Source organism: Aptenodytes patagonicus, chromosome 6 (genome assembly GCF_965638725.1).
Source record: "Aptenodytes patagonicus chromosome 6, bAptPat1.pri.cur, whole genome shotgun sequence".
Taxonomy (NCBI): Eukaryota; Metazoa; Chordata; class Aves; order Sphenisciformes; family Spheniscidae; genus Aptenodytes; species Aptenodytes patagonicus.
Window position 1 is genome coordinate 57,963,463 of NC_134954.1, and position 13,240 is coordinate 57,976,702.

Sequence of the window (13,240 nt, forward strand, 5' to 3'; positions counted from 1 at the left end):
ATGCTTGCTCAGGCGCATGGCGAGCCCCAAAACTCTGACTCTTTTCGGAAGCTGTGCTGTGGCTGTGTCAGGAAGGTGAGTGGTGGAGCAAAGGGTGCCATTGTCGTGGGTGGATTTACTGGCAGGGCAGGGAGAGGAGAAAATCAAAAAACCCTTTAGCCTTTGCTTCCCTCGTTCTTGATATCCTTTAGCATCTGTTGTTTGGGCTGTGGCCAGGAGGTGTCCCCTCTGGACTCCTGGAGCAAGGCTTTTGGTGACTCCTGGAGCTTTGCCGCAGGGTGGCTCCTCCCGTCCTTTTGCCAGTCAGAGACTTTTAGCATAGAGAAACAGCTGTTTGATTTCTCCTCCCTCCCAAAGTGCTAATGTCCCTGTTACAACTTCCTAAGCTGTCTGCAAGAAAGGCAAAGAAGAAGAAAGGTGTATTCTGGGGCATTGAGGTGGCTGAAACACTCAGGTGGCGTGGCTGGGAACTCGGAAAAGAGATGATCAAACATCTGATCTTGAAAAATGTTCATGAGAAAACCCAGAAGCTGAGCTACAGGTGCGTGGGAAGTTTCTTTCTCCTTTGTACTCCTCACACTCTCACTGCATCTTCATCCCTCCTGCTGTATCAGTCTTACTAGCACCTTTCCTTGGATTCATCTGCCCCCTCTCCCTTTGGGCTATGTGCTGGAGACAGCGCACGCACACTTACATAGCAGGACAGAAACCTGCTAATTCAGAAGCACAGCCCTTGTTCCTGGCAGGAGTATTTTAAGTGAAATGCCTTTTTTAAAATTCTGTTTTGCTGATACTTCTGTCTGTGAAGCATTTCCAGTCTAGTGAGATTTTAATTGTGGATGTATGCCAGCCAGTCACTCGTGTGTCCTAAAACCATTGCTCCTGGGAATCCCACTGGATGTTGAGCCACTCCAGCACTCCCTGTGACCTTCCCTGCTCTGAAACTCAAATGTTTCTGCCCAATGTGTTTTGCTCATGCCGCATGGCCTGAGAATGTAAAATATTGTTCAAGGAAGGGGTAGGTACTTAGAGCTGGGAATGGGTTTTCAGGACACCTGGGTTCTGCCCCTGTTTCTGCTGATTCACTCCCAAGGTACCCTTGGGGTCAGGTGTGTAAAGTGCTTCTAATTGTGGGGTCTGGAGGTTTTGATTCTTTATTCTCTTTCTTGCTGTCTAACTTAACAACAGCTGTATGCCCTCAGACAAAATCTCTTGTTTTGATTTCATTATCTAGATGTCCTTCCACGCGATTCTTCTTCACTGTTTTTCCACAGCCGATCACTCTGAGCCCTGGTATGTCCTTAACTCTGCCCATCGTTTTCCGGCCAACTGAAAAGGTAAAGTGGCAACATCAAACTTGCTCTCAGTGCTCAGGCTGGCTTCTGGGGGGGCAGCGGGCCTCTGCCTCTCTTGTCCTTTCTGATTTGTTTTCACTTGAATGAATCGGTCCTTAGGGAAGGTTCTAGCATGGAAAGACTGGGCAGCGTGACCTTCCTGCTCTCCCCACATCTTCTCACCTGAGGGAGCCCTAACCCCTGATTTCTCTGCAGATTTTGCCAGTAGTTATGAGAGGGATCCTCACAAAAAGTATTCCCAGTTTTTCACGTGCTGCTTCTGGCCATGAAATCAGTAAGATAAAGTGCTTGAACTGTCCACACTTGGTTTGATCACAGGGAACCTCAGCTGGGTGGTTTTAGTGCAGAACCTTGGGTTGAGGGACTCACCCTCTGCTTTCTTCCAGGAGACCCCAAAGCCTGTACATTGAAGGGCTACTGATTTTCTATAAGGGATATGTCAAGGGCCTCCCTTCTTTTCGATGGGGTGGGTTTCTTTAAGCTTTGTTTTTAACAGCAATTATTCTTTTTACCCAGCCCCTTTTCTTGATTTTCAGCTTGTTCCTCGTGTCTGTCTGTCTTGGCTCTGAGTGTTGATCTCTGACTCTTATTCACAGCTATGTCTTTGATGTGTATCTCAGTCCTAGCCGTAGAGCGTGATCATTGGGCAGAATCCCAGTACCCTGCTCTCTTAGTATCATGGTTTTCTGATGACTGTTCAGTGTTCCCTTTATGAAATAAGCTGCTGGCCTTGTTCCATTTTCAGTGAATAGTTTGTCTGCACCACATCAATCACTGGAGCAGGAGGCTCCCTTTCTTAGAGAGAGCAAAGACTGTGTGTGCTGCAGTGCCCAAGGTCTCTCCTTACCTGTATAAGCGGTACTCAGGAGAGGTGACGACTTCGGAGCATGGAAGACACGTATCTTTCAATTCCTTCTATCTTAGCTGGTTAGCAGATGTCCTGGGGCTATGTGTACACAGTGCTGTCAACGTTGCGTCTTTAAGTTGTGTGTTATCTGCTTAGGCCTCTAGCTGACAAAGCACTTAATCAAAGACTAGTATTTCTGTGCTCGTGGACCTCAAGGAGAGGTTGTACATGCTTCAGTTAAGCTGAATTGAGATCTTGAAAATACTGAAAGAAATCTGCATCAAAACAAATCAGGTGAAACAAATGTGGTCTTCAGCTGCTGTCTCTGAGGTTGTTTGTGTGTTCCCTGACAGAGTGAGGAGTATACCCGAGTACCTTACTCACTGCCTGCCTTTTCCGAGTGCTTCGTACACTCTCTGTTCTGCACAGAGGCCTCCCTGGTGCCTCTGTCGCTGATCATTTTTCCCCAATGCTCTCAGAGGTGAAGGTGACGGGCATTCATGGGTGGAGCTGCGGTGCCTGCAAGATGGAACCCGTCTAACCCCTGTCTTCCCTTGTTTTTCTGTGCAGAGGGAGTATGAAGACAGCGTCTGCTTTAAGAAGGCTGAGGGCGAGTTCTCTGTCACCCTGCGTGCTACGCTTCCACGCCCCTGCCTGTCCTTCCCAGCTGCTGTCCAGTTGCCCATCTGTGCTGTCCACAATGTCACGGAGACAACATTCCCTGTGCGCAACATTGGGTGAGTGAGATGTGGCTGGGCAGACCCTCTTTCTGTTTTGTCAGGTATTTTGCCACCTTCTTAGACTCTCCAATGAATGCAACTCATTTCAGTTGTTATTAGATCTGCTGGCTGCCTTAACAAGCAGCAGACCTCTGCCTCCTCTGAGGTCATAGCAGAAAAGGCAGCAGAAATGGTAGTACAGGTCAGATCTCACTGTGGGCACACCTTGGCACCTCACCTCTGTCTGTTTCCAGCATACGCTGACAACCATTCATGCTGTTGTGGTTTGACCTCAGCCGGCAACTGAGCACCACAGCCACTTGCTCACTCTCCCTCTGCCCCCCCCCCGGTGGGATGGGGGAGAGAATCGGAAGAGTAGAAGTGAGAAAACTTGTGGATTGAGTTAAGAACAGTTTAATAATTGAAATAAAATATAATAATAATAAAAGACTATACAAAGCAAGTGATGCACAATGCAATTGCTCACCACCCGCCGACTGATGCCCAGCCAGTCCCCAAGCAGTGGACCCCCCGGCCAGCTTTCCCCCAGTTTATATCCTGAGCATGACGGCACATGGTATGGAATGTCCCTTTGGCCAGTTTGGGTCAGCTGTCCTCGCTGTGCCCCCTCCCAGCTTCTTGTGCACCTCCCGCCTTCTCAGTCGGTAGAGCACGGGAAGCTGAAAAGTCCTTGACTGGTGTAAGCACTACTTAGCAACAACTAAAACGTCGTTGTGTTATCAACATTGTTCTCACCCTAAATCCAAAACACAGCACTGTACCAGCTACTAGGAAGAAAATTAACTCTATCCCAGCCGAAACCAGGACACATGCACAGGCAGTAGTTGGGGACCAGCATAGTGTCCCACTGAGAAGATCCCACATCCACAGGAGAGCCTGCCTGGTGTGGGCAGGGAGAGATGAGCTACTAGCTGGAAACATTTTAGTCTTTCTGTGACTTGATCTCTCTTCCCTCGGCACAGGAATGCCGTAGGCATGACAGTGGAGTTGCCGGTGCTTGAGCTGTCCTCTTTGATTTGGAGGCAGGCGATACGGAAGTTGGAGAGTCTCTCCAGTGCCTGCTCTTAGGTTCATGGAGCTGCCCAAAGCAGTGGCAGTATTCTATGGCTTGAACTCCTCATTTAGGAGCAAATTATGCTCCCAGTTACCAAGGACTATCTTATTTTAATAATGGAAGGACAGTAATTCAGTCAGTATTGTAGGAAGGAGTACAGTGAAGAAGTTCCTAGGTAGGAAGGAGGTATACTTCCAACCATTTACAGTGAGAGCAAAATAACCTTTACTAGTTGCAAAATGGCCTGTGCTTCCCAAAGCAGTCAGCTGATGCGGTAAGAGGGTGGAAAGGACAGAGAGCACGTGTACCTTAAGCAGAGCAAGGTATCAGCCAGAAACCATTTCAAGTGATTTATTCTCCCCTTAGAGAAATCATTTGTGCTGACTGAGGGGACCAGGGTAGTGGAGGATATGGATGGTAAGTAACATGCAGCTTGGAATCAATAAAATATAAAAAGCTGATGGTATGTCATGTTCTTTGCACAAATCAAAAAAGCAGAGGGGGTTCTGGAGAGTTGAATGAGGTATTAGGAAAACAGCTCAGTCCTCTCTTCTCACCTGGGCATATAACAGAAGAACAAATGTTCATTTGGAATTGAATAGCAGCAAACTTAGATACAGGAAAAGCAAATACTTCATTCTGGAGCTGATTTGTTTGCTGTCACATGGTGAAGGTGAGAAATTTTACGGCCATTAATAAAGTTCTTAGATGTAATAGCTAAGATTCATTAAAGTGTGAACAGAGCATTTGCAGAGACTAGAGACAAATTTCTTCCCAGCATCACTTATTTGGCCAGATGCATTAGGGGTTCTGGCATTTGACATTGGTTGCTTCACATCCTAACCTTGGGAAAGGTCCATCCTATGTGTGATTGCACAGGCAGCAAAGGATCCATTCATCTACTTAAAACGTATCTCCATTTCCTAGTGATCTTGTTACTGTGTTTGCCTGGGAGACGCCTAGCCCTTTCTACATGATTCCTGACTGCGGCATGCTGAACCCCGGTGCTGAGTGCATGGTCAAGGTGGTCTTCCAACCCAAGGTGGCTGTGGTGTATGATGTGGCAGCAACATGCTGGTTTGGAGGTGAAGAGAAACAAAAGAGGACTATCCAGCTAAAAGCCCTGGGTGAGTCTATCTTGCATTGAACACTGAAAGAAATGCGTATCATCCCTAACTGTGGAATAGCATTCCACAGGGAGGCTATGCCACAGTTGGCTCAAGCCACTGGTGAGCAAGTGAAGCCTGTGGTTTGAAAGCGGCCTGTGAAATTCTCTAATATCCTGTTGTCAATTTGGAAGTGTGATCTGAAGAGACAGTAGAGACAGTAGGGTCCAACATGCCCTTTGGCATGGTTTGGCCAAACTGGCATTTCTGGAGCCTGCTTAAGCTGACAGAGGGAAGAAATGAGATTAATTCATTGGCACAATGCAAAAACCTCCAGAAACTCCTGGTCTTGTCTGCACTCAGTCTCTCCTGTCTGTCCCTGCTAGGCAGATAGCCAGAGGGAAATGTCTAAAGCTTTCTGCATGCAAGCTAGAATAAGCAATGGTTTCATTAGCAAGTCTTTGCTTGAAGTGCCTTATATGGCCACTGACAAATAAAAGATGTGTAAATTAGGGCTGGAAGGGAGCTTATTTGGTTCAAAGCAGGGCCAACTTTGAAGGTAGATCCAACATCAGAGTTACCTGAGGTTGTTCAGAGCCTTGTCCAGCTGAGCGTTGAATATCCAAGGATGGAGATTCCACCTCTCTTTCTTAACCCAGTATATAATTCCCTTTAACAGCCAAATACCCCTACCTGCGGGTGAGTGTGACAGAGGAAGAGTGTGAAGGTGTACAGACTGGGAAGTTTCGGGATGTGCTATGCTTTGGATCAGTGCCAGTGGGGACAACTGTGGAGAAGTGTGTAGAAATCTTCAACATGTCCATGGTATGTGGAGAGAGAGACTACCTCTTGTGAGAAGTTGGCATGCTGGCATGTTTCCCTGGGGTATGTGGTCTTGAGTATCTCCCTTAATGCTGTGAAAATAACCCAAGTGGGAGTGTGAATAAAACAGAGATGATGAGTCTTCCCCTACCAACCAGGCCATTCACCCTTGCCTTCCAGCTACAGTGCTAGAAACTTACCCATTTGCAGCACGGTATGGCAGTTCCCGCCTGCTTCCCACTGCGCTTGGTCCAGATCAGGCAGCCACTGTTGTCCTTCACATCCTGCAGCTCTCCTGCTTACCCTGGACAAGCCCACCAGTCCTGCGTGGCAGCTGTGGCGGTCTCAAATTGGCATGCATGTATCCCAGGCAGCTGATGGGTCTTCTGGTGTGCTGCTTCTCAGTGGACTGTAACCTGGTGGATTGCTCTCAAAGTCAAGTGGGCTGCATTTGAGCACCTTGTTCTCTTTGCCAGCTCAGCCCATCACAGCCCCATTAAAAGCTGGATGTACTCAGAGACCAGTGACCTGGATGACAGTAGTGCTGGCTCCTCCACAGGCCCTGCAACTTGGGAGTGCCAAAGACATACTCGTTTGTTGTACTCTTATTATTCACACTGCAGTGGTGCTCAGCATCCCCAGGCAAGGATGAGGATCTTCTTTAAGGGGTTTGAGGAAGGCGTCAGAGCATGAGTCTTGTTTTTTGTGAAAAGAAAATCCCCAGACAAGGTGGGACTGTGGACGGAGAGAAATAAGTTATCTGCCTGCCTGTCCTCCTGGTCACAGCAGTCACCTAGGCTACTTTGGCCCTTGAGGACACCTTGAGACATTCTCCCCCTACCAGGAGGGACACTCCAACCCCAGAGATCACCAGGACATTTTGCTGCAGCCCACTGACTTCTGAGCATATGGCAGGAGCTTGCTGCCGGCAGTGCTCCAGCAAGAAAGGGCTGCAGAGGTTTGCACAGCATCTCTGTGCTGGGCTGCAGTAGCCTTGGTGTTCTTGGTGGTGTTCAGCTCTGCTGAAAACTGCAATTCTTCACTGATTAGTGTCCTGCATTCAGAGCTATTCTGGCTCCTGTTGGCTCCTGCGTTAACCTATTTCTTTTCTGCTTGCAGGTAGATGCACCATGTAGGATAGAAAGAGCAAAAGACCCTCTGGTTCGAGATCATGTTTTCTCCTGTGATGTGTCCCATGGTGTTGTCCCTGCCAAAGGGAAGCTGGTCTTGTGCATACGATTTCAGCCACAGACAGTAGGAGAGCACAGTACCGACTATTTCACTATCATATCTGCTGGATCCCTCCTGCAGACTGTCCTGAAGGTGGTTGGGTCATGTAAAGGTACCAGAGTGAAAGCTTTCCCTGTTTCTCCCTGTCGTCTTCTTAGCACTGCAGGGGAAGGGCGAGTGCCTGGGGAAGGACTAGGGACTGTCACAGCCCTCAGTCATATACTTACCTTCTGCTGGCATCCAGGCTGTCCCTGGTGTGCGGTTGGGGGTTTATACTTGCTTGAGACAGATGTGAGACTGTTGGAAGCGAATGTCCAGCTGTTTGCTAGGACTGGTGGGTTTGCTGATGAGGTGATTCTGGTTTGGGAAGATAAGTTAAGTGCAGCAGTGGCTTGTGACATGTTGACAGAAGCAGCTATGACAGGTCCAGGATCTGTCTTGCATGTTGTTGTGCTAGGTCCTTTGGTGTCCCTGCACCAATATTCTGTGGACTTCGACTGGATCAATCTTGGGGAAAGTTTGATGCAGACGCTGAAAATCAGCAACATCTCAGATGTCCCGGCCTATTACCAGTTTGATATTGATGGCAGAGGGAGTGTCTTCTCCTTGGATCGCCCCTGTGGAGTCTTGGAGGGCACAACAACACTAGCGCTGAAGGTGACCTTTCGACCTACTCACCCCATCAGCTATCACCGCAGAGTGGTGTGCCTTGTCCACCATCAGGTATGAGAGGCAAAGGGTGGTTTCACCACTGTGATAGGTCAGAGGGCTCTTCCAATGTAACCCACCAGGGCTGGCCTCTCTCACTTAGTAGCCCCTGGAAATCTCTTCCCACTGCATTTCCATTGCTACCTGTCCTGGGCTCTTGCTGAGCAGAATCCCCATGGTGTGGGTTCCTACCAGCAGCAGAGGGCTGGTGCGGACAGACAGTCAGTAATGCCTATGGGTGGGGTGAGGTGCGTCCTCAGTGGCTCCTGTCCATTTAGGTCTCTGAGTTAAATTCAGCTGCGCAGCTGTGCACTGAATGCCTTCAACTTTCACTCCAGTTTCAAGAAAGGTCTTGGGTCGCACCAAGACATAAAGTAAATGGCAGTCTAACATTGCAGATGCTAAGCCTTTCCCAGGCATGGTTTTGGAAGTAAGGTACTAGGATGGTGTAACTCTCAAAGCAATCACAGAAGGGCAGTTTATTTCTTATAAGCCTTTCTGGTGTTTTCCCAGGAACCCATGTATGTGGACTTTTTTGGTACCTGCCATTCAGACATAGCTAAGCCAGCCATCCTTCAGGCAAGACACCTCTCCTGGTACCGAACCAACATGGTGAGGGGACTGACCTTCTACCCCCCTGATATCCTGAGTGTGATGCTGAAGGATGGGAAGTTGCAGATGGATGAAAAGGGAGCCCTCATGCTGCCCCCCGAGGTATGAGCTGCCCTCCCTGGAATCTAAGATACTCCCATGCTGTTCACTGCAGATGTTGGTCTTCTGTTGCACAGGCCAGACAGATCTAGAAGGACTTGCAGGTGCCAGACTGAATTCTTTAGTATCTTTGCTGTTAATGTTCCCAGCACACACCAACACTGTCTGCGTCAGTTGTGTCTTGCCCAAGCTCAGCCACTAAGCCACTTTCTGGCTTTAACTCAATCACAGGGTCTTCTTTTGCTTCACGTAGCTTCAGATTGAGGACTGGCTTACAAACAGGAGCCTCCTTGAAGCCTAGACTTTGAGCTGTCCTGGGAACTGTTACCAAACTGCATCTTGCATGCCCTCTTGCTTGTGAAGCAGTCAGGACTGTAGTGCCTGGTGTGTCCCACAGGCACACTTCCCCTGCTCACACTGAGATGTTTCCATCCTGTAGATCCCTCAGGACAAGCCTCCCAAGGAATACTTTGAAGCCAACTCCATGACTGAATATTTCTATGATGGTGTAAGCAGCGACCTGGCCTTGTTTCCCCCTCATGTTAGCGTCAGCCCCAGGGAGTATGATTTTGGTTGCTGCGTGCCACTCCATAAGGTGGAACCGCTTCCTCTCTGTGTGACCAACCACACCAAAGGAAAGATCACTGTTGCCTGGACTCCGAGCCACGGCAGTGCCTTCCGAGTGAGCCCCGAAATCTGCGACATCCCACCTTTGAAGTCTTCAGCCTTCCGTGTCCTTTTCCAGCCCGCTCAGCTCAACAGTCTCTATGCAGCGGAGCTGGAAGGTTTTGCCTTCTACAAGGTTAGTAGGAATTACTAGGACCAGTTTCCAGAGAGGGCCTGGCAAGAGACTGCAGGCTAAAGGCTTTTGGGGGAGTTAAAATTCAAATGGAACCTTTTATTTTGGGTTTGGCAAACAGGCATCTCTCTTAACTCCTTTGGCTGCTGTTTTGATACACTGGTGTGTTAAAATTTCTCCTTCACCTGTGTCCTGGCAAAGATAAATCAGCAAAGCAAGCCACAGCTCATGCATATAGACAGTTACACTTGCTCTTACCCCCAGTGAATGTGAAGTAATGTACACCTCACTGAAGGAGGAATTACTGTGAATTACTGCACTATTAGCATAGATGGGAGCCTGCACAAGGATGGTTGTTGTGGCCTGGGTGATGGGCAGTAACTTGGTTTTTGTGTCTAGCCCTCCACAAGTAAAGCTGCCGAAGGCACTGTATATCACTGCAGCCTCTCCTCCCATGTGATGTGGGATTCGTATTACACAAGGCTGCAATTGCAGGAGTTTTAGCACCTAGAAACTTCCTGGTAGGTGAGAGGGATCTTCATTATGTTGTTGGTTAATTTTCTTGCATTTTTTTCCCTTCTAAGCCAGTGTGGAGGATATCTGGGAGCAACCTTAGAGTCAGGAGTTTCTTAGGCTCAGGTAAAGGATAGATTATTATTTTCAGTGACTCACTGTTAAGTGCTAACTTTAGCATCTGCAAGTATCTCAAATGGCACTAGAGTGTCTGTAGACCCTCCTTCCCTAAGGCAACTCTTGTAGTATCACAGAATAGCTTGGATAGGTCCTTCTGCTTGAAAGCCACTCACTGGTCTTTTGGGTCTAAAACGTAGCTATATGGGAAAGCAGCACTCATGTTCCTCATCTGGCACTGGTCAGTCCTTCCCTGAAAAAGTCAATTCCTCAGCCCCAGGGATGTCATTGAAACAAACTGCTGCTTGTGATGGTACATGCGCTTGAAGGCACTTTGCCACACTCCCTTCCTGCATGCACTCTGTTCTGTCCCTTGTGTGCCTGCAGGTGCTGAGACACTACAGCAACATTGAGGAGGAGGCCACCATCTGTCCATCCTGGTGCCTGACTGTCAGGCTGAGAGCACACACGTATGAAGCAGAACGGGAGCACTTCATCCCACAGTACATCCTGGATGTCCCCAAGGTGTGTAACTGATTGACGTTTGGATCTTTGCAGAGACGCTCAGTGTTTACCTCTGAAGTCTTTACTTTGTCTCCTATTGCACCATCCTGAGATGTGGCTAAGATGGTTTCTGATGGTGTGGAGACTCCTGCTTTGGTACAGAAGTAGGATGCTCTTTCTCCTGCGTTAGCTTCCCAGCCTCCAGTGTGTTAGGTTGCACTGAGCATCTCATTAGCTCTGAGAAGAAAGCTGTTGGGATCTCCTTCCTTTCTGTTTAAGTGGACATAGGCACTGGCAAGGGAGCTTAGTCCCCTTCCAGGAGTCTCAAACACTCTGCATGCATTTAGGCAGATGGAGGGCAGCACACAAGAATCCACGCTTACGGAAGAGAAGTGGTTGCAAGGTAGAGTGGAAGTTTCCCTGGCTCTTCCTGCTGTTTCTGTAGCACAAGAAAGTATTGTTCTTATGAGGTAAAGTGAGATCTGACCTTAGGAAGTAGGTATAGTCTTCAGAACCTCTTAGAAAATCTCCTCAGCTAGTCTAGGACACGCAGCCTGTATCTGATATACATGAGCTGGAGCAAATTCCAGCCTGCTGGAATTCTTAATCCAGGAGATCACTGCAGAGACTGCAGGCCCCAGCAAGCAGCTCACTTATTGGATGAACAGAAAGCATTGCATAATGGCAAGTAGCTTCATTGGTCCCATGAGCCTATGAAAGATGAGGGCCACTGTGGGAAGGGAAAAGACCATAATTTGTATACCCTTGGGTGATTTCCTTTCTTTCCTTGAAGAGAAGCAGTTACGAAGTTCTCCATAGACTCAGGATAGTGCTTGTTGGAACCTGGAATTCAACATAGTGAAAGCTTTTTCTTTAAGCTGGTTTTCTAAACCCAGTGCAAACAACCCTTCTTGCATGTCTCCACCAGGTTTTTCCTCCTGCGGCTCCCAACACTGATACTTACTGCAGTATGCTGCTCTTGAACACGGGCACCTCTTTGATAACCTTCAGTGTGAACCAAGCTGCCTGTCCCTCTGTTTTGGTTAAGCCCTGCTCAGGACACATCATTCCAGGAGGCCACCAAATTTTCTTTCTCTCCACTCACCCAGTTAACACAATCTCGCAGCAGCATGTCCTGCCTTTGCAGCTGAACTCTTATCCTGGATACACCAAGGTAGGGACAGGGAAGTAGAAGATGGTGAGCAAAGTTTTGTTCCCTTGTAGTCTTCACAGTGACTTGCACTGCGATCCCTGTTATATCTCCTAATTGTTAGTTTGGGTTTTTTCCTCTGGAAATAGGAATGAAAGAATATTTTCAACATTTAAGGCAGGGTCAACACTGCAGATAGAAGGTGCTTGTGGTGCCAGACATCCTGAACCCTTGTTCCCTTGGGTTTCCATCTCTTGGAATGCACTATACTATGCTCAGGGTCCTCCTTGACAGCACAACCTAAAGTCCTTCCCCTCCTCCTTCAGACCCAGTTTATTCTTGCTTCTCTCTTGGAAGGAGCAACATCTTTGCAAGGTCCCTCCAGAAGTAGCTGAGACTTCTAGCTAATGTCTGTTACTTTTCCCTTAATTCCACAGGAGATTGCTCTCCGGAGTTGTGGGGAGTCCCTTCTTTTGCTCTTAGAAGGGGATGGAATTCTCTACTTCAAGCCTGCCTATATAGGGACCTCCTCTACACGAATGTACACCATAAAAAACTGCACAAGGCTACCCATGGTTTTCACATGGAAGATCCATCAGTCTGACAGCAAGATCCTGTCTGTCAGCCCCACTGCAGGGATCCTCCAGCCCTATGAAGCCATGGTAAGTTCAAGTTCTACCAAAGTTGTATTTTGCTCTCTACAATACAGCTGAGGAGTGTTTAAGGCAGAAATGTGAGGGGTGCCAATCGTTTGGTCATTAATGCCAAAGTTGGAGAATACCAGTCAGTGTCTTAGTTTGGGCTGCTAGCCAGCATCTGCAGTCGTGCTGATTCCCACAATGTGGATTTGCCCAAACATGATGACATCTTCCTTGACTACAGGACCAAATGGGTCTTAAACAGGCACTAGATAACGATACCCTGGATGGGACTGGGCATTAACACAGCAGCAACTTTGTCGTGCACCAGGAAATGTTAATAGACGGAGGACAAATGAGAGCATGAGAGGGTTTATGATGTTCTTCTGTTCTCCCACCTGTAAATTCAGGTGCTTTTTGAGAGTAGTGAGGACTAGCATATCTCCACGGCCTGGCTTTGAATGTCTGAATGTGCATTCCCAATATGAACCTTTGATACAGGCAGAGATGCTGGAGGATTGAAGTGAGAGTGTCTCCAGAGTTGTCTGTAGAGGACTAGGTTAGCTGTAATGGAGGAAGGGGCTGTGCATTGAATGCAACCGTTGAGGTGTATAGGCTTGGCTCTGGTCTGGAGCTCCTGTGAGTGCTTTCCTTCCCTCTTGCGATTGCTCTCCTTCCCTCTTGTGATTTCAGGCTCAGGCGTGGACTTTTACTCCTGACAAGGAGACCAAGTATCTGCTGCGAGCTATGGTGTTTGTGAGGAGGAAAAGCCCAGACCCTGTGCCTCCCAGAAGTGTTGGTTATGCCCTACGAATTGTTGGAGAGGGGGTGCTGGGCACCATCAGGGTAAGGAACTGGGGCCCACTGGGTAGTAGGAGGGGTGCTAGGGTGGAATGGGGGTCTTGGGCTTCCCCTTTTTACACAATCTGTACTGGAGACAACCAAT

The 13,240-nt window shown here is 48.2% G+C and overlaps 1 protein-coding gene across 1 annotated transcript in view; it reads left to right on the forward strand.

Annotated features, from left to right (window-relative positions):
• CFAP65 (cilia and flagella associated protein 65) overlaps positions 1–13,240 on the forward strand; it is a 34,253-nt gene continuing 21,013 nt past the window's right edge. The window contains 14 exon segments of the mRNA XM_076342835.1: positions 1–75; positions 387–541; positions 1,235–1,337; positions 2,773–2,939; positions 4,924–5,123; positions 5,782–5,927; positions 7,044–7,266; positions 7,612–7,877; positions 8,376–8,576; positions 9,013–9,375; positions 10,390–10,527; positions 11,435–11,680; positions 12,094–12,318; positions 12,988–13,140. Of these exon segments, the coding sequence (XP_076198950.1) occupies positions 1–75; positions 387–541; positions 1,235–1,337; positions 2,773–2,939; positions 4,924–5,123; positions 5,782–5,927; positions 7,044–7,266; positions 7,612–7,877; positions 8,376–8,576; positions 9,013–9,375; positions 10,390–10,527; positions 11,435–11,680; positions 12,094–12,318; positions 12,988–13,140 (2,661 nt within the window).